The sequence below is a fragment of the Periplaneta americana genome, chromosome 1, assembly GCF_040183065.1.
Source record: "Periplaneta americana isolate PAMFEO1 chromosome 1, P.americana_PAMFEO1_priV1, whole genome shotgun sequence".
Classification (NCBI taxonomy): Eukaryota; Metazoa; Arthropoda; class Insecta; order Blattodea; family Blattidae; genus Periplaneta; species Periplaneta americana.
The window spans coordinates 47,508,075-47,529,363 of record NC_091117.1 but is presented as its reverse complement, the minus strand read 5'-3'; the positions used below and the strand labels follow the sequence as shown (position 1 = coordinate 47,529,363).

At 33.5% G+C, this 21,289-nt stretch overlaps 1 protein-coding gene across 1 annotated transcript in view; it reads left to right on the top strand.

The window, feature by feature from the left end:
- Positions 1-21,289, top strand: part of mmd (disintegrin and metalloproteinase domain-containing protein mind-meld) — a 1,174,763-nt gene that overhangs the window by 750,348 nt on the left and 403,126 nt on the right. Inside the window, exon 5 of the mRNA XM_069819516.1 lies at positions 12,219-12,288. Within this exon, the coding sequence (XP_069675617.1) occupies positions 12,219-12,288 (70 nt within the window). The remainder of the gene's footprint in view (positions 1-12,218; positions 12,289-21,289) is intronic.

Sequence of the window (21,289 nt, the reverse complement as noted above, 5' to 3'; positions counted from 1 at the left end):
TCCGATAAATTCAAGTTTTTCAATTTACATAAAAGGAGGTCAATATCAACAATATCAAAGGCTTTGCCGAAGTCAAGTAAAGCCAATAAAGTCAGTTTACTATCATTCGTAGCTTCGCGTATGTCTTCATTGACTTTTAGTAAGGCAATTGTGGTGCTGTCGCCGGCCAGTCCTAAATCCTGACATAGCCAAATATATCCAAAGAAAATTAAACAAAGTCTTAGGAAAGTAGCCTATCAAATTTTGTTACTTCGTATTTGAATCCGTGAGCTTCAAATCTTAACCGCTTCACCACTATCCGACTATTATTATTATTATTATTATTATTATTATTATTATTATTATTATTATTATTATTATTATTATTAATTTTTTTCCAGAGAAATGAAAGAACGGATATATTTTGTATGAGCAATACACACTAACTAAGAGACAATTTTGTCTTCAGTCAGATAGTCCAACAGATCATTTAGTTCCCATCCTTCTCGCTGTTGATCTAATAATGAGTCAATCCAGCCGCTCTTCATTGTTCTCATACAAGACATATTTCCTACTGTGCGGGTTTCATCTGTCTTCGTCTCCCTTGCCACTCGGCGGCTTTCTCATCTCGTTAAGCTCTGATTACGAGCAGCAGTAGAATCAAGGGCAATGTGAAATCATAAGTGACACATGCACAATTTTTCAGACTCCACATAGTCTACGATATTAACCTGTATATTACGCCAACAATATCTTCAATCAGCTGACAGCTTATTTTTAAGAGGTGAGGTACACCATTCGCTGGTATAATTTTACTCGTATTTCAACATTACTTTCTTCAGAATCTGTAGATCTTTTAAATATAAAAAATTACCATGCTTAATATACGCTATTTGTACATCACTAAGCAATTTTAATATATCGCGTGTCTATAAATTATCTTTACAACTTTAGATGTAAATAACTAAATAATGAAACGAGGTATCTCAGTTCTGTTTTTTTTTTCATCTGAAAGAGAATCCCTCAAAGTTTTGTTTTTGCCACCTCAATGCACTTCTATGTGTGCCCCTCCTTGTCGCCGTTAGGATATCAAGGCGATAATCGATTTCCTGCCATGTCCGCTGTAGTACCTCCACAACAACTGATGCGATTGCGTCTTGAATTCTTTGTCGTAGGACTTGAATATTGGGGTACACAATATCCTTTGCATAACCCCACAAAAAGAAATCAAAAAGGGTTATGTCGGGTGATCGTAGTGGCCAAGGGAGTAGGACATCCCTCGACGAAAAACCAGACTGACCACATTGCTTAAGGCACAAATGGGACACAAAGCATGGACTACATCAATGCTAGATTAGCAATACCATCATACTTAGGCAGGGCTGAATATATTAGGAAATATTAAATGCAGAAAACAAAGAACGGACGTGGCAAAATTTTCCTTTGTTAACCGCACAATACTAGACTGGAACAGCTTACCAGCGGAAATCTTTCAGGGTTGTCCCCTCAAAATCAATAGATTTAAGGAAAGGTAGAAAAGATTAGACTAAAAATGTAATTGTAGGTGTAGTGAAATTATCTAAGTTGGGTTATGTAATTAATTAGGTTGATATGTAATTAATTAAGATGATTTATGTTATAAAGTTGATATGTAATTAAGTAAGGTGATTACTGAAGTTGATAATAGTTATGTTTAATAGAAGTACTTATAAGTTAGGTTTACTTTTGCTTATTGTAGGCGTTATTATAGCATAGTTTTTATTTATAGTCCTAGGTTTATTGCATTATTTAATTATAGTTACAATTAAATATACGTTTATTTTATTTTTTATTGTTGTAAATATTGTAAATTTTATTAATATTTTTTGTAATGTTATTATTGTATGTTACACATCACTGCCACCGGGTGTATACCCAATTGTACTTACATACATTATTATTATTATTATTATTATTATTATTATTATTATTATTATTATTACTTGCTTGCTTACTTACTTACTTAGTTACTTATTACTGGCTTTTAAGGAACCCGGAGGTTCATGCCGCCCTCACATAAGCCCGCCATTGGTCCCTATCCTGAGCAAGACCAATCCAGTCTCTAACATCATATCCCACCTCCCTCAAATCCATTTTAATATTATCTTCCCCATCTACGTCTCGGCCTCCCCAAAGGTCTTTTTCCCTCAGGCCTCCCAACTAACATTGTATATGCATTTCCGGATTCGCCCATACGTGCTACATGCCCTGCCCATCTCAAACGTCTGGATTTAATGTTCCTAATTATGTCAGGTGAAGAATACAATGCGTGCAGTTCTGTGTTATGTAACTTTCTCCATTCTCCTGTAATTTCTTCCTTCTTAGCCCTAAATATTTTTCTAAGCACCTTATTCTCAAACACCCTTAACCTATGCTCCTCTCTCAAAGTAAGAGTCCAAGTTTCACAACCATAAAGAACAACCGGTAATATAACTGTTTTATAAAGTCTAACTTTCAGATTTTTTGATAGCAGACTGGATGATAAAAGCTTCTCAACCGAATAATAACAGGCATTTCCCATATTTATTCTGTGTTTAATTTCCTCCCGAGTATCATTTATATTTGTTATTGTTGCTCCAAGATATTTGAACTTCTCCACCTCTTCAAAATATATTATTATTATTATATTATTATTATTTTATTATTATTATTATTATTATTATTATTATTATTAGTATTATTATTATTATTATTTGCAATTATCATTACTTTTAATTGTCATTATTTTAATAATTATTCCGATGCACTTTTATTGTAATTTCTATTATTGTTAATATTGTTGGTATGAACCCATTAGCTTATTTAGCTTACTTTTCTAATATAATATTTGGTTTTTGATATGAAATTGTCATGTGCTGAACTGTTGTTGGCCTCTGGCTGTTGTACAGCACATTAAATATTAGTAAATGAATAAATGATAAATAAATAAATAATAATAAAAATAATAACAATTATTATTATTATTATTATTATTATTATTATTATTATTATTATTATTAATGTCGTGACATTTATTAATACCTGGCAGACACTGGACAAATTACACGTAAGTTTCACCGAAAATGACATAATTATCTTGTTTCATAGGATAACTTTATTCGCCTAAAAGTGAAAAACCGTAATTCAGCTCTCATCAAAACTTGTTTCATAATCCCTTCAGCTAGTTTGATTATCTCTGACGTAACCACATCTCAAGTGCCACAATTTGATGGGCAGATGATGTTATCAAACCGCACAATTTATTTCACCCTTAACTGACGTCACCGTTAACAACATTACCAACCTCGAACACGTGAAAAATAAAAACAAAATTACATGAAAAAGTTCCCGTCATACAAACAACGCAGAGCGCCGGGTGCGCAGACATAATGGCATTAAGCCCTGACATGACAGAATAGAAATAGGCTTCTTATAATCCATGCACGTTCAGTTTGGACGACAAATTAACAACACTGGGAAATGAAATGCCGTTGACCGGCGTGTTGCAACTTTTGCTGTTAAATATTAACTCCACAAGGTCCTTCCTGATGTCCAGTTTAACAGCGTTCATTCGGTATTCTAACCTGGTCCCATCATTCAGAACAACGGGGCTCTATTAATTTTGGATTCCGTTCACATGTTCGTAACTCGGATCCAGCGTTATTAGAAAAGAGTTGGAAACTGCGGCAAGAAGGAGAGAAAGAAAGAGACAGAGCTTAGGGGAGTACGATATAAGTAGTTATTGTTCACGAAGTACGAGAAAGGCAATGGATTAAAGTGCAGGAATTTCATATCTAAATGTATGTGCATTTTTTAACGTCTCATTTCACGGAATGAAATTATGACGAATTCTGATTTTGCACAGAATGAGGACGGTGATAGGAAGAGTCAACACATACCACCACCACCACTACTACCAACACCACCATCACCACTATAACTACTACTACCACCCCTATTTCAACTGACGTGTTATAGTGTCCTTTCTGCATTCACAAACTACACTTTTCCAACTTACTATTGAGGGGGAACAAACGTCACACAAAGAGCAAACAAATTGAAGTGGAAGTGGGGAGGCCACATCGCGCGGATGAAAGACGAAAGATGGACATACAGAGCCACCATGTGGGACCCGCGCACAGGAGACCGGCACAGAGGCAGACCAAGGAAGAGGTGGGCAGACTTCTACACAACACAAGCAGGCCAGCAATGGTCCAGAATAGCAAGAAGCAGGGGAACATGGAGAACAATTGGAAATCGACTACAAACGAAGACAGTGCCAGCCACAAACAACATCCCAAGTTGACTCAGTGAAAGTGCATTCAATATAATAAAAGTGTTAGTGAAATCAAATTAATAAAAGTGACAGCGAAATCAACTCCAACCAGACAAAGAAACACTAGACACAACCTAATGCGGAGTAGCTCACCGCGTTAGTGAAACAGAGCTACCCTCTAGCAGGAGGCCTTTGCCCTTCAAGGGACACATTAGGCTATTATTATTATTATTATTATTATTATTATTATTATTATTATTATTATTATTATTGAGGGGTTTGCCGGAAGAAAGGCGGATAGACCTCTACGCCCTTCTTCGGGAAAACGGTTTAAAATGTAGTGAATAATTCGCTAATTATAGTAGCGAAATTTTGTTTTGATTATACTGTACATACCTGCAGGACAGGGCTGCGTGCGTGCGTGCGCGATTTAGTCAGTCAGTCTACAAGTAGAGCTAGTGCTGCGCGTTACCGCATACTGTACTGTGTGTGTTTCTCTTGGTAGAGACTAAGCAAATATATATAGTCCAATTTAGTCAGTCCAGTTGTTTCCTTTGACTACTTTTTATGTTCATTATTGTCCTTGCTTTAATAGTAGACAAATTTATGAAACTCGTAGATTCAGGCGGAAATATTTTATGTTCTATAAAGAGATTTGTTATAATATTCATATTTTTGGGCTTATTGTTATCAGGATTATACAAAGAATAAATTTTATTTATTTATGTTCACACAAAATGGATATTTTCTTTTTCTGTTATATTCAGAGATTTTGCTTTGCGTACTTAATGTCTACTCAGTATATCTGAAATAATGTAAATTACTTTAGAAGTAGATAATAAATGTCATAAAATGTATCTTTGTTTCAATTCCGTGTGAAATTTAAATCTGAAATCTACATTAAATCCCCTAAGCAAATCATTATATGGATAAAGGGCGTATAGACCGAAGTTTTATATGGTACAAATATAAGGAAATTTAATAATATAAATTGCCTAAATGCTACAAAACATTTATACTCGCTAAGGTTTTTAATTTAATGTATAATTTTGTTCACTGTCTGTACAACATTTTATTCAGGTGCGTTTTAAAATCTTAGATTACCTGTATCTCAATTCACCATATTGACATATACGCCCTTTTTCCGGCGAACCCCTCAATTCATGTCGGGAAACTTGTTTGTAATTGATTTTAGGTGATACTTATATTATGTACCTGAAGATGCCCCACTAGGGGCGAAAACGTTAGTATCAAGATGAAATAGGATGTAATACATCAATAGTTTTCTTTCATATGTTTTTCTTTCATATGTAATTCATTGCTTAAGCCATATTGACGGAATAAATAATCAATCCTATTTTGATATGTTATTAACGTTTTCGCCCCTAGCGGGGCATCTTCAGGTACAAAATATAAGTACCATCTAAAATCAATTACAAACAAGTTTTACATTTGAAAATGCCATGCCTAGAGTAAAATATGACATGGTGACAATATTATCCATACCAACACTTTTCCAGTTGTATTTCAGAAAATATCAATTGTATTTCAGAAATTAAAAAATGTAGCTATTTTAGATTAGCCAATTTAATTTCAGAAATTATCAGTTATATTTCAGATTTCTCAATTCAGTTTCAAATGTATTTCAGATTTGTCAATTGTATTTCAGCTGGTATCAAATGTGTTTCAGAGTTTGTATCTTCAATTTTTTGTTTTGTTTTATTTTTTTTCTTATAAAGTATATTGGGTTTCATATAAGGATTTTTAAAAATGTACTGTACTGTAAAATACTTCTTAATCCAGTAATAAAGTCCAAAGTTTTTTATCGAATTATTACATACGAACAATATTAATTTGACAGATTGTTACTGTTCAATATGTAGTCAATTTAATTTAAAAAATAAGCAATACATTTAAGATTACATAGGCACTTTTATTTACAAAATAACAAATATAGGCCTACTTGAGATTCTAACATATATTTACAAAAAATGGAAAGTGCATTTAAAAAATCCTCAACTTTATTGTATTTTAGCGTCCGACAGGCATATTCTCTGTAGCTAAAGTTGCAGCATGATGAATTGTACTGTGTTGTACTGCACGAGCACAATCACCACCAACAATGATGTACGTTGCTTCATTTTACTCTCTAGGTAAATTAGCCTACAACACCAGGAGCCATGATGTCAGGAATTCCAAGGTGGATTTTTACGTACGTCTTCACTTTACACCAAATGATGTCGATTGGATTTAACATTGGAGAATAAGGTGCCAACCGTAACTTCTGAAATACAATTGACAAATCTAAAATAAAATAGATGTTTTCTAAAATACAATTGATACTATCTGAAATTGAATTGAGTAATCTTAAATACAAATGATACTCTCTGAAATTGAATTGACTAAACAAATGATACTATCTGAAATTAAATTGACAAATTTGAAACACAATTGATGTTTTCTGAAATACAATTGATACTATCTGAAAGTGCGTAAGAATAATGTAATTTTCTAGTTAAAAATAGAAAAATATGTCTGTACGAAGCAACTAAGAAGTTCACAACACATTTTTAGCTTCCTAATACTTGCCAATTAAAGAAATGATACTCCTGAATGGTTCGTTCTCTATTTGTATTTTTCTTTTACCTTAAAACTAAGGAAAAAAACGTATTTTACAAACGACTTTAAATTAGTGTAACTCTGAAAATACTGAGATTAGGAACTATGTTTATATGACATTTTTTGCTCAAAATGTCTTCAGAAATAAGCTCCGTAAAGGACGGTAAATCCTCGTGAATCACTCTTTATAAAACCATTGAGAATTTAATGGAGATTCTTAATTATGAAAATCTTAACACGGATTTGTTGGTCAATTTAACTTACAGGTTACCTTAGCACCTTGGAGGACGTATCTGATGATCTTGCTTGAGAAGGTGAAGGATTTATCGGTGTCTTTTGGTGTGTCTTGACTATCACCGTTATTCTTGATCACCCGGTTCTATGTCCGTGGGATGAGATTGTGATTTGCTAATCTACCCCATCTTGCAATTCCCATCCCTGACGAAGACGTGGGGGTCATACAGGGTTGGGCCGGTCAATTCAACACCTTGTAATCTAACAGAGTCTGATGCAGTGCTCCCGTGTAATTACTAGAGTTTCCAAGCTGGAATATCTGAGAGGCAACTTGGACAATGGATATTAGCATACATGACATGACATCGCCTTCCCCTCGCCTTCCTCCACTTCCCAAGAACGTCCCTCCTCCGATTCCACAAACTTGTGTTCTTCCTTTCATCTCGATGGATTGTGTTACGTTACTGTAGAAATCTGTGGCGTCTCACAGCAATGATTTCAGATTGAAAACAGTTCTTATTTTTATTTTGAAATACTGTATATAAAATAATATCGTAATGCTGTAATACGTACTTTCGAGAATTATAAAGAGTTGAACCATAAGTAATGTAATTAATTTCAGGGGTTATTCTTTTAGAAGGCTAACAACCCATCACCGTAAAAAACAGCTTGTTACGAATCCCTACAATAAGCCTCGGAATAGGACTGATTCTCTGGCACGACCACAGCAACCGATGGCGGGCTTATGTGAGGGCGGCAATAAACCTTCGGGTTCCTTAAAAGCCATTTGTAAGTAAGTATTCTTTTAGATATTTCAAATCAAAAAGTTAAATACAATTTTGCTCGCCTTTCTTCCTTTTGGAGATAAAATTTGTGTTGTATGAAATATTTCATAGCGTGGTTTGGGGAAAATATTGATTTAAGTCCTAATATGCTCAGTCAATTTAAGAGAGCAGTGTATTATGATAACAAACGATTCGAAAAATGTTAGTTTTGTCCTTTAAATGTGCAAAAATATGATCCAAACAAATGTAACTTTTCGTTCTACAAAGTAATTTTACAATGTTACATTCGCTCGGATCAAATTTCTGCACATTTAAAGAATAAAACTAAATTTTTTAAATAATTTATTATCATAATACTCTGTTCTCTTGAATTGACTGAGTGTATTGGGAATTAAATCAATGTCTTTCCCGAAACACGCTATGAAATGCTTCATACAAAACAATTTTTTTCTCGAAAAGGAAGAAAAAACGAGCATAATTGTATTAAATTCCTTTTATTTTAGAAATACCACAAAGAATAACCCCCTGAAATATAATTAATGACATAACTTACGGCTCACCCTATTTAATAAATATTTTCAGTATTTTTTTACGGGAAAAATGGTTTGAGTATGCCGTTTTCCTGTCTCAGTACAACAGTTTTCCTTAACTACTTTAGGATTATCTTCATAGTCAGTATCCACGAATCAATTTATCTAGGGATTCAATACAATATTTTTTGTAAAATTTTCGGTGCAAGATAAATCCACAAACATCTCAAATATTTCTGATTACGACTTGCACAGAAAACCAGTGATTTCTTTTTCCCAAGTGAGAAGTGCATCTCTTGTATATTTTCGTGCTGAAATCGATGGTGAAATCCGTTTTCCTCTAGCACCCTCATACTTAACGAAATCATTTGTAGTTTCAATTATTTATTTATTTATTTATTTATTTATTTATTTATTTATTTATTTATTTATTTATTTATTTATTTATTTATTTATTTATTTATTTGTAGATTTTATTTATTTATTTAATTTATCTATTTATTCATTTGTTTGCTTATGTATGTATGTATGTATTTATTTATTTATTTAATTATTTATTTAACTAGCTAGCTAGTGAGTACAAATTAAAATTATAAAACAAAAATATTTCTAGCCACTACTGTAAGAGCCAGGCTCGTGTACGGTGTGATCTTAGCCAATTGTTCCTAATAGTCGTTCACAGTACACCCACATGTTAATATAATGTCATGATTTTTATAATAATGAACCTGACTGAAAGATTAGTAGATATCATATCTGTGTGTATATTCTCTTAATATACATGTTAGTTCTATAAACGTAGCAGACACCGAGCGTAATAGTTCAGACGCTTGCTCAATCTATTAGTACTATATATTTTCAGGTCCACACCTGTGGAGTAACGGTCAGCGCGTCTGGCCGCGAAACCAGGTGGCCCGGGTTCGAATCCCGGTCGGGGCAAGTTACCTGGTTGAGGTTTTTTCCGGGGTTTTTCCTCAACCCAATATGAGCAAATGTTGGGTAACTGTCGGTGCTGGACCCCAGACTCATTTATTTCACCGGCATTATCACCCTCATTTCATTCAGCGTCGTAAAATAGCCTAATAAAATAAAAATATATATTTTCAGTAATAAAAGCAAATTGGTACCCAATTTCCACGAAAAACAGACCCATAACTCTCTGACAATAGAAGTATTTTAGTAAACCACTCTTCGTAATAAATGCAACAATGTACACGAGATAGCGTCAGTCAAGTGAGAGTTTAAATGCCCGGCCTAGAGATAGATGGTGCTTAGGTCGGGTGTTTAACTGTACAACTGTAGCGATAGCTGATGTCATGTTGGTGAGAGAGCACCTAGGGGGTCCGGTCGGGGTTAAATTGTCCAGCCGGCGCGGTGAATATCGTGAATTCACATTTCAGCAGTTCGCAGTCCTCGGTAGGAACAGAAATGCAGGCATGAGGTTTACTTCAGTAACAAATTTAATTACGTTGAGAGTTTGATTCTAGGAAGAAGTGCTTATTGCCAGCTTATTAATATTTGGTGTTTGTAGTTAGTACAGTGGGGTATGGTGGTTCATACAGCAACAATTTGCGAGTTAGTTCAAAATGTTTCATTAATGGGTGATTTCTCTTGGCAATTTGTACTATAAAGGGCTTAATGCGCTATATTTTGGCTGCAGGGTAAGGGACAATTGGAGGGTGATCAGCAATAGTGGTCCAAGTGCCAAAAACCTGTTTCGAGATATTGGTCATTGAAATAATTTTTTTTTTATAAAACATTTTATGCAAGAAGTAATATAACATTCATACTATTACAAAAAATAGCAAAAATAATACCAAAAAAGGGTAATTTAATTTTAATAAGAGACCAGCAGTTGAATTAATATTTCAAAGCAAAATAAATAAGTGAATTTTATGCAATAAATAAATTTTTGCTTTTAAATAGCAGCATAATTCAAATAGCGCATTTTTTATTTTTTCCGAGATAAATTAGCCTGCCATCAACAGATTTGTGCAAATATCTCACTTTTTTCAAATTGTCGGTTGGTTTATTATTGCGAAACTCCGTCCAGTTAGAAAAAATGGACTCTTTATTCGCATTGTGTAAATTCTCTATCTCGTCTTAGAGGATGGTTAGAAAACAAATGAAAAATGTCTGTCATTTGAAGTTCCTGTTGTTTGGAGGGAAGCAACAAATCATGTGAATGTGGGTGCTATACAAATTTTGGGGCTGTAGTTGAGTTCAGCGCATAGAAAAACATTAGAAATCATAGATAAACACAATATAATATTTTTACTCAGTCAAATGACAAATCAATATAAAATAATGACTTATATTGTATGGTCATTAAGTTTTATATACATGAATTACAAATTGCAAACGTTTTCGCCCATTCAGGCATCTTCAGGCACAATTATACAATATCTCAATATCAAACTGTGTAGCCATTACATTGGTGGTAAATAAACTGTTTAAGATTAATGATGTACAAAACATCTCCATAATTAAAATGTAATATTACAAGTCATAAAATTAAAATAATGTTAAAAACCACGTAGTGTTGTAATTAAACTTCATAATATTCTGTGGAACTCTTGTTCACTAGAGTCCAATGAGTGATGCCACGTTGAAACGACACATAATTCATCACTCACTGGACTCTACTGAACAAGAGTTCCACAGAATATTATGAAGTTTAATTACAACACTACGTGGTTTTTAACGTTATTTTAAATTTATGACTTGTAATATTACGTTTTAATTATGGAGATGTTTTGTACAACATTAATCTTAAACAGTTTATTTACCACCAATGTAATGGCTACACAGTTTGATATTGTATAATTGTGCCTGAAGATGCCTGAATGGGCGAAAACGTTTGCAATTTGTAATTCATGTATATAAAACTTAATGACCATATAATATAAGTCATTATTTTAATTGATTTGTCATTTGACTGAGTAACAAATATTATATTGTGTTTATCTATATTAATTGACAATCTGAATATTTCCATCATGCTTTCTAAATTAGAAATAATATTTTTCATGCAAAAAGAAAACATTTTTGAGTTAATTTTGTTTATCAGTGTTATCAACATAACTTATTTCATCAACTTGTTAATTTTGTAAGTATATGCCGTTATAGAAGACAGTATTATGTTTACGGAGGCGAAGTTATGAGCTATAAATGAGTGTAGGCTATACATTTTTTGACACCCTCTGTGTCTATCTTCCTGTGGAAAAGAAATGGATATAGACGGTTAAGTCAAGTGATAATCTATGGAACACGTGTTTGAATATGCTATAGACAATCACTTAACCTTGTTTCTCCTACTTCTTGGAGAGAAACATTGGTCAGAAAATCTCTTCGATGTTCAAAGTAGACCAGCATTTTAGATATTGAATTGACCGGAGTCCATTGGATTTGTAAGCAAATGGACTTGAACCACAATAGAGGCTGACTGATTTTTCTCTGCTATAAACTGGCATATGAACCGCTCTGGTTCTCAGTTTTTCAATTTTTCTGCCTCTTTTTCTTTCAGAATGGAGAGGCAATGTTACGCTTTGACGTCACATGCTTCATATAATCTCCTACTGCTTATATTTTTGTAATACTTCTTCACACAAAACTCTGAAAATATATCGACAAGAGCAAGCAGCTTTGTACTAAATTCCCTCTGTCTGCTCTTCATTGTATTCCCAAAGTATAAAAAATAAACTGGGATCTAATTGAATAATTAACTAGAAGATGGGGATTCTCTTTGTGCTCAAGAGCGCGTGTTGTTTGTTACAGGCAGCTGCTGGCGCCCAACCTGATGCAGAAACACTTCCTAACCAGCGGGGCTGAGCAGGTCTCCAAACAGGTGAGAAGAGACTTTCCATTCTCCTTCTGTAATTATTTATTTTATAAGAGCCATAACTCCGTCATATTGCTGCAGTGTCCTTCTTTGAAGATGTTTTATCTTTCACTTGATTTTACATTGAATTTTTAGAAACTACGAAGTTAAATTTACATGCTTACTGATGTAGTCCAAACACTTATCAATTTTTTCCTTCAATAAAAATATGAAGTAGATACAAGGTGTTCATAAATATTCATGCAACTAAATACCGAAATTAATTTAGCCTATATAACAATAGGTGATGTATTGTTTTGGTATATACACTATGTTTACAATTTTAGAAATGATGTAGAATCAAAACGAAAATGAAATAGAATATGAAACTTATGGAAAGCTGTACTTCAAATAAAAGATAACAATAAATGCAAATTAAAAAAACATCATTCTTGATTCCACTTGATCTTAATTTTTAATACATCTTGATTACACAACTTATAACACTGTATCACTTCGGAATATGTATGATAAGAACTTTCTTGTGTTAAATTTTAACGTACCTTGTTAACATGTTTCGACCTATTTTCGGTCATCTTCGGAACTGGTCGTTGTTGATCTTGGCGCGTCTTGTTTCCTGTGTGGGTGCGTTCGTAGTGTAGAGTCAAAGAGTGTATGTGTTTTGAAATTGAGTTGTGCGTTGAGAATATCGTTGGGGTATGTTTTCATGTGTCTTTATATTTCATATTGTTCAACACAGACATGGAAATACTGCACATCCAACCAAAAAGCCAGAAACTCAACACACTAGAACAATATGAAATATACAGACACACGAAAACACACCCCAACGATATTCTCAACATACAACTCAATTTCAAAACACATACACTCTTTGACTCTACACTACAAACGCACCCACACAGGAAGCAAGAGGCGCCAAGACCAACAACGACCAGTTCCGGAGATGACCGAAAATAGGTCGAAACATGTTAACAAAGTACGTTAAAATTTAACACAAGAAAGATCTTATCATACATATTCTTAATTTTTAAGTTGTTACATTAACAACTTTTATAATTCCACATGTCATTTTCAAACTTCGTACGTACTGATGACACGATCGCCAAAGATCCTTGTAATTGTTTTGCTGGAGTGTAGAAGTGGATCTGTGCGCCACAATGCAGGAAGATTATGTTTTCCAGGTTGTGATTTCTCAGTATAGGAGTGACGATGTTCTGTAGTATATTGAGTTAGTGCTTCCCGTTAACAATGTCAGTATCTATTATTTCATTCTTGTCTTGTTCGGATAAAAATGGTTACAAACAACTGTTCGAAATTGTACTCTTAGTGTTCAGAATTGTACCTAAATAATGTTCGAAATTGTACTTCAGCTATCCTTGAGAAATAACTAAATAGTTTTCTAAACTATTCATAGATAGCACTGGTGTACCGGTGACGTGTGTAACGAAGACCACAGAACAGGTTAGAATCAAATACAAACCAATATTTATCATTGTAATAAATATCACAACGGGAAACTACGAGCCATTTTATAACAGAGTACATTCTGTAGCCAAAGTAAAAAGAGGTAAAGGTATCCCCGTAATATGCCATGAAGGCACTAGGGGGGCATGGAGGTAGAGCCCCATGCTTTCCGCGACCTCGGCACTAGAATGAGGTGGTGTGGTCGGCACCACGCTCTGACCGCCTTTTACCCCCGGGAAAGACCCGGTACTCAATTTTATAGAAGGCTGAGTGAACCAGTGGTTACCTTTATTTGAAAAATTATTTATTTGTGGTATGTAGTAACACTTTACAACACAGCTTTTTAGGAGACAAACTTATAGAAGACTGATTATCGACGCTATATAACTCAAGCAGAGTTACGAATATATGAAACCCGCAAATTTAAAAAAATCTTACTGATTTCAGAATTGTATTCTGTTCGAAAATGTACCCCCTTACCCTAAGCGATGGATGTATAAGCAGCGTGTGACTATATAGTGAGGGTCACATAAGAACAGTTCCTAAACAGCAAATATTGCCGTCTTGTCAGTGTTGCCAACTGTTACTAGATATCACACGATCCTTCGTACTAAATGGCTTATTTACTTACCGTACTTTATGTTGGAAGGTTATTCTAACAATAAATAATTCAATAATTTGTAACACATTTTCGTAGGCAAACTATACGAGAAAGGAATCAAGATGTCAAGTATTTTGTCTGGCAATACGAAATTCATTGGTTTGACTAAACAATTGACTCACGAGACCTAACGTAAAAATGTATTTTGTTTGACCACATGAAATTATTAGTACTAACTCCAAAAACTTACCTGACTATAATCTTGAATTATAACCAAAACGCAACACATAAAATAACTATTATGTATTAATATTAATGCTGATATTAATTAATTATTAGTACGAGCATGTTCAAATTTCACTAGCTTCCGGTAACAGGCTCAGAAGTCTAGTACAATTTCAGTTTCATGGAACTCCAGTACCGGCAACATTTGTCTCAACTACCAACATACCAGTTACAAAATCACTACCATTTGTAGTATATGTCAGTATCGGAATTCGAAACGAAGTTGGCAAAAGAAAATTCAACCTGCAAACTAGAAAATGACCACAATCCACTAGCATATGTAGTAATGGGGGGAAAATGGTTAGGTTTCACCCTTAGGGTATTAATGGGGGGAAAATGGTTAGGTTTTACCCTTAGGGTATTAAGTAAGCTGACCCGGACTATACAAGGGAATTGCTTGGCAGTAGTTATACACATGAAATCCCCTGTTAAGAGTTGTATATTGAGACAAAAATGGACGCCTCTCCAACAGAAGTTCGTATTCTATTGTAATTTTATGACTGTAAATGCCTTATAACCACAGAACAACAAATCAAAGAGCGCGGAATAATTAGAATAATATTGCTCTAGCTGTACTCTTTGATCAAAATATAGCGTGGTAATCGATCAGGCCCAGTTGTATTATCGACACTTAGTGCGGCACACTAGCGCACACTATCGGATGCAATAAAGAATATCAGTTATTCTATTACCTTTTGTAATAAAACAAAACTATGACGTAGCTATGAAACAAGGTTATAAGAAAGATATGCACATAGTATTAATCCCGTATTATACTTAAACACCTTTTTTTAAACAATTTGTCATTTAGCATAGGGGAAACTCGACTAATTCCGCAGTACGGGTAATTCTGTAGTATAATATATGATTTTACTGCGGCTTTACAATAGCTTGAACGTAAGTTTTGAGAGGCTGTCAACAGGAGGCATGTCCTCTGCAGTGCTATAGAAGAAAATCAAGGATATTCGTTGACACCTCCGTCGGCAATACAGTGAAACATCGAAAGTTGGCTGTTTTTCGTGTTTTGCTACACAGCTGTGAAGAAAGTGAGCATTGTTAAATGTAAATTGTTCCTTTTATGTTACTTTCATAATGTATTTCATAATTATTTACGACTGCGGAATTAGCCAAGTCCTATTGCGGATTTATCCGCACTGTTGCGGAATTACCCGAGTTGTTCTTTTTCAACTGTAATGTATATGAAACTAAATATATTTTCATTTTAATAGGTCTCTTTATCTCATTTGGTAATGAAAGGTTTCGTCCATGCATACATACTTTGATAATATTTTTCATTAAACATTTTGATAAAAATATGATAGATTTATTTCTTAATATTTCGGAATTAGCCGAGTCTACCCTATAAGAAAAAAAAGTATTTTGAATGAAGAAGATAAATGAGACTTCCTGTATAATACATTGTATCATAAATCATGTCTTAAGATATTAATATATGTTATACCTTGCTTTCGAAGTCAGTTGTTTGAAATGAATTTTCGCCTTGGAAGAGAATCGAACCAAATGTTGGTTAAGGTCTGTCTGAGTCATAACCTATTTCCTTAAACCGCAACATTCTTCAGGGGCCAATAATTCACATACACTTCATGCCGAAGAAAAACGGAGATGTCCGAGGTTTCTTGAGACCGAGCTGATGTTGACATCTGTTGCCTGCACCGAGGCAGGCGCTTTGTGAGTAATCATGTATAAGAACTATGAAGCATCTCGACTGCACATAAAAAGCCACGCGAGATGGATGGGAAACCATAAGAGAACCCCCAGAAAAACTAGCAGGGCTGTATCTTTTAAGCGGGCAATTTTATCGCTTTCATCCAGATCACAGCACTCGAGGGAAAAGATTCATTCTTCTTAACCCTTTGCACTCTTCAGTCGTGATGGCTCAAAGAAATATGAAACAAGACCGAACGAAGAAAGTAAGTAAGAGGGAAGGAAGGAAAGGAGTTAAAGGAAGAGATAAGAAAGTGAGAGACAAATATACGTACAGAAAGAGGGGAACAGAATGTAGGACAGAAGTACGGAAGAAATATAACAAAGAAGGAAAGGAAAAACAAAAATATTAGAGCAGTGGTCCCCGACTTGTAATCATTTTCATATTCAAATTTATTTATTTTAGTTTGTTTCATATTTAGATTCCTTTTATTACAGTTAGTTTTATACTGTATTAAAATTCCTTTTATTTTAATAGAGTTAAACTTTTATTTACGTTTGTTTTCATATTTAGACAAATTTTATTTCATATTTAGACATCTTTTATTTTCGTTTTTTTTCATATTTATACACCTTTTATTTCGGTTTGTTTTCATATTTAGACACTTTTTATTTTCGTTTTTTTTTCATATTTAGACACCTTTTACTTCATATTTAGTCATCTTTTATTTCGGTTTGTTTTCATATTCACACACCTTTTATTTCAGTTTCTTTTCGTATTTAGACAACTTTTATTTCATATTTAGGCACCTTTTATTTCGGTTTCTTTTCATATTCATACATCTTTTATTTCAGCTTGTTTTCATATTTAGACACCTTTTATTTCTTATTTAGACACCTTTTATTTCGGTTTGTTTTCATATTCAGACACCTTTTATTTCAGTTTGTTTTCATATATACACACCTTTTATTTCGGTTTGTTTTCATATTCAGATATCTTTTATTTCAGTTTGTTTTCATATATAGACACCTTTTATTTCGGTTTGTTTTCATATTTAGACATCTTTTATTTCAGTTTGTTTTCATATTCACACACCTTTTATTTCAGCTTGTTTTCATATTTAGACACCTTTTATTTCTTATTTAGACACCTTTTATTTCGGTTTGTTTTCATATTCAGACACCTTTTATTTCAGTTTGTTTTCATATATAGACACCTTTTATTTCGGTTTGTTTTCATATATAGACACCTTTTATTTTGATTTGTTTTCATATTCACACACCTTTTATTTCAGTTTCTTTTCGTATTTAGACAACTTTTATTTCATATTTAGGCACCTTTTATTTCGGTTTGTTTTCATATTCAGACATCTTTTATTTCAGTTTGTATTCATATTCACACACCTTTTATTTCTTATTTATACACCTTTTATTTCGGTTTGTTTTCATATTCAGACACCTTTTATTTCAGTTTGTTTTCATATATAGACACCTTTTATTTCGGTTTGTTTTCATTTTCAGACATCTTTTATTTCAGTTTGTTTTCATATTCACACACCTTTTATTTCAGCTTGTTTTCATATTTAGACACCTTTTATTTCGGTTTGTTTTCATATTCAGACACCTTTTATTTCAGTTTGTTTTCATATTCAGATATCTTTTATTTCAGTTTGTTTTCATATATAGACACCTTTTATTTCGGTTTGTTTTCATATATAGACATCTTTTATTTCAGTTTGTTTTCATATTCACACACCTTTTATTTCAGCTTGTTTTCATATTTAGACACCTTTTATTTCTTATTTAGACACCTTTTATTTCGGTTTGTTTTCATATTCAGACACCTTTTATTTCAGTTTGTTTTCATATATAGACACCTTTTATTTCGGTTTGTTTTCATATATAGACACCTTTTATTTTGGTTTGTTTTCATATTCACACACCTTTTATTTCAGTTTCTTTTCGTATTTAGACACCTTTTACTTCATATTTAGACACCTTTTATTTCCGTTGTTTTCATATTCAGACACCTTTTATTTCAGTTTTTTTTTCATATTTAGACACCTTTTATTTCGGTTGTTTTCATATTCAGACACCTTTTATTTCAGATTTTTTTTCATATTTAGACAACCTTTATTTCATATTTAGACTCCTTTTATTTCCGTTTGTTTCCATATTACTTGGTTTCATATAGACTCCTTATATTTCAAATTGTTTTTCTATTCTGACTACTGTTATTTCAATTGATTTCATATTTAGGGCGGAATTCATAGTCGTCACTTATAAACGAGTGAACCCTTAAGTGGTTACTTATACTCATTTCTTATTCATAGTTGTCCCTCATTCACATAATGAGTGATTACTTAAGTGAGCTGATCTGTACCCTTAAGTGACCACTCATTTTCAAAATGGATACTGAGAATGATTTTGAGGATTACAGTATTATATAGTAGGCCTAATAGGCTTAATTTATTTATTTAAGAAATTCACTACTACAGAACATGTGTTCCAATTAGTAGGATATCTGATTATAACTATAACTTACATGCAACTAGAATTTAACATATCATGAAACTATTGCTATATATAACTTATTCAGTACAATAATATTGATAACTCGTTGTTATAGCAACTCCACATGTAGAGCTGCTTTCGATTAGTTCAATGAGAGTCAGCTTTTGTTATGACGTCATGTCCGGCAGCTGTAAGGGAGCACTCATTACGTGAAAATAAGTGTTGTCTATGAATTCGGAATTGACTTAAGGGTTCCCTTATTATAAGCAAACACTTATTACTTAAGGGTTCACTCATTTTATAAGTGACGACTATGAATTCCACCCTTAGACTGTCTTTATGTCAGATTGTTACTTTAGTCAGTTTCATAATTAGACATTAAAATTAGCTTATAGCTTTCCTTTGTGAAATAAGAATTTCTTCATTATGACAACTGTTTCCTTATATTAAAGTAGGTACCATAACTGATTACACTATGAAAGAAGCAAAATCTACATATTTTACACGTAATGTAAATAACTCTTTCACCTCCAATAGCGTGTCAAATATTTGAGATATACACAAACCGACAATTACAAGTTAAATTACATCGAAGGGGACATCTGATACACGTAATGTATTTTTTGTACATGAAATAATTTTCAAGATATTAGAGTCAACTTTCTTTTTTTAACCATCTATATTTTGTATTGCAAATGTTGCGTTGTTGGTATGATTTAATGCTGGATATCTGACAAGGGAAGCCATTTCTCTCGTCTAGTTAATTGTTGCGTTTCGTCAGTTATATTAAGAAAGTTAAACAGAGAACCTTCTCCTACTTAAAGAAATCTTCTTTCGCGATTTAATACAAAGAATTAATTTGTTTGCGTTTTCAACAGCAGTAGAATTGTTAACAGGTATTTTAAAGAAATACTGCATAGCAAAGGATCGGCTTTGCAAAGAAAAGGGTTGAATTATAAACGTATCAGATAGGGAGAACCGTAGAAAGGAACTGTGTGTGAACTGTAGTTTGCATTAAAACTTAACCGTGCTAGCGTGGAGACGCTGTAGCGCGAAAGGCCGGTAGGTATTAAGAGGAATTAAGAGAGAACTTTTTTACGAGGAAAGAAGGTCGTAAAAAAACAATCGCCGGAACAGTTAAAATGCTGGATCCTCCCGTGAATGTTCTCTCAACCCCATGTTATATCCTCATATACGTGCCGAAATTAAAGGCAAGACTCACAATCTTTCTTTTATGCCCCGAAGCTTCGTGTTACCAAAACCCTTGTATCAGTGTCCAACTGGCGGTGTGTGATAGGATCACAGACCATCAAAATACGTGTTCAGGATCAAACAAATCTTATTTTAATACTACGGTCTTCGGTTATGTCTGACTTTGTATAATCTATCTTCTACAGGGTGTTTAATTTAACTCTGTACGAGAAGATGAACGCTCGGTATGTATCTGGATAATTTCAATCATTTCCTAGATCTGTGATATATTACAGTTACATGTAAATTATATCATTAGTGCCTCATTTCTCTTCTTTATCACGATAATAGAACTTTATCATTTTCTAATTACATCAGAAGGAAGTGAAATAGGAAGAGTAATACAACAAGGATGCCCCTTGTCACCTACTCTGTTCAACATTTACTTGGAGGATTTAGTGAAGAACTGTTTTCAGAACATGGGAGGAGTGATTAGTAGGTGGAAGAAGAATAAAATCAATAATACTTACTGAGGATATGGCGTTGTTAGCAGAAGAGGAGATGATACTAAAGGATATGCTACGGGAGCTAAATGACAGCTGTGAGCAGTATACAATGAAGATAAATGCCAACAAGACGAAAATCATGGTCATAAGATGAAAAGTAAAAGAGATAAACTTGCGAATTCTAAATGAGACAGTAGAGCAAGTCGACAGCTTCAAATACTTGGAATGTACTATAAGCAGTAACATGAGCTGCTACCAAGAAGTCAAAAGGAAAATAGCAATGGCAAAGGAAGCTTTTAATAGAAAAATGAGCATCTTCTGCAGACCTCTAGAGAAAGAACTAAGAAAAAGACTGGTGAAGTGCTTTGATGGAGTGTAGCATTGCATGGGGTAGAAACATAAACATTACGACGAAGTGAAGAGAAACGACTAGAAGCATTTGAAATGTGGATATGGAGAAGGATGGAGCGTGTAAAATGGACAGACAGAATAAGAAATGAAGCTGTGTTGGAAAGAGTGGGTAAAGAAAAATGATGCTGAAACTGTTCAGAAAGAGGAAAAGGAATTGACTGACTGGTTGAGAAGAAACTGCCTTCTGAAGGATTCAACCAGGATTTGAACCAGAGCCCGCTCGTCCCACGGTCAGACATGCTAACCGTTACTGCACATCGGTGGACTGTGGTAGTTCTCATATTACCTCTTCGATAAAGTAAAAGATCCAACAAACTTAACAAAGCAGATTCCATTAATGTTTTGCCAATTCTACTTTTTCTTTCGT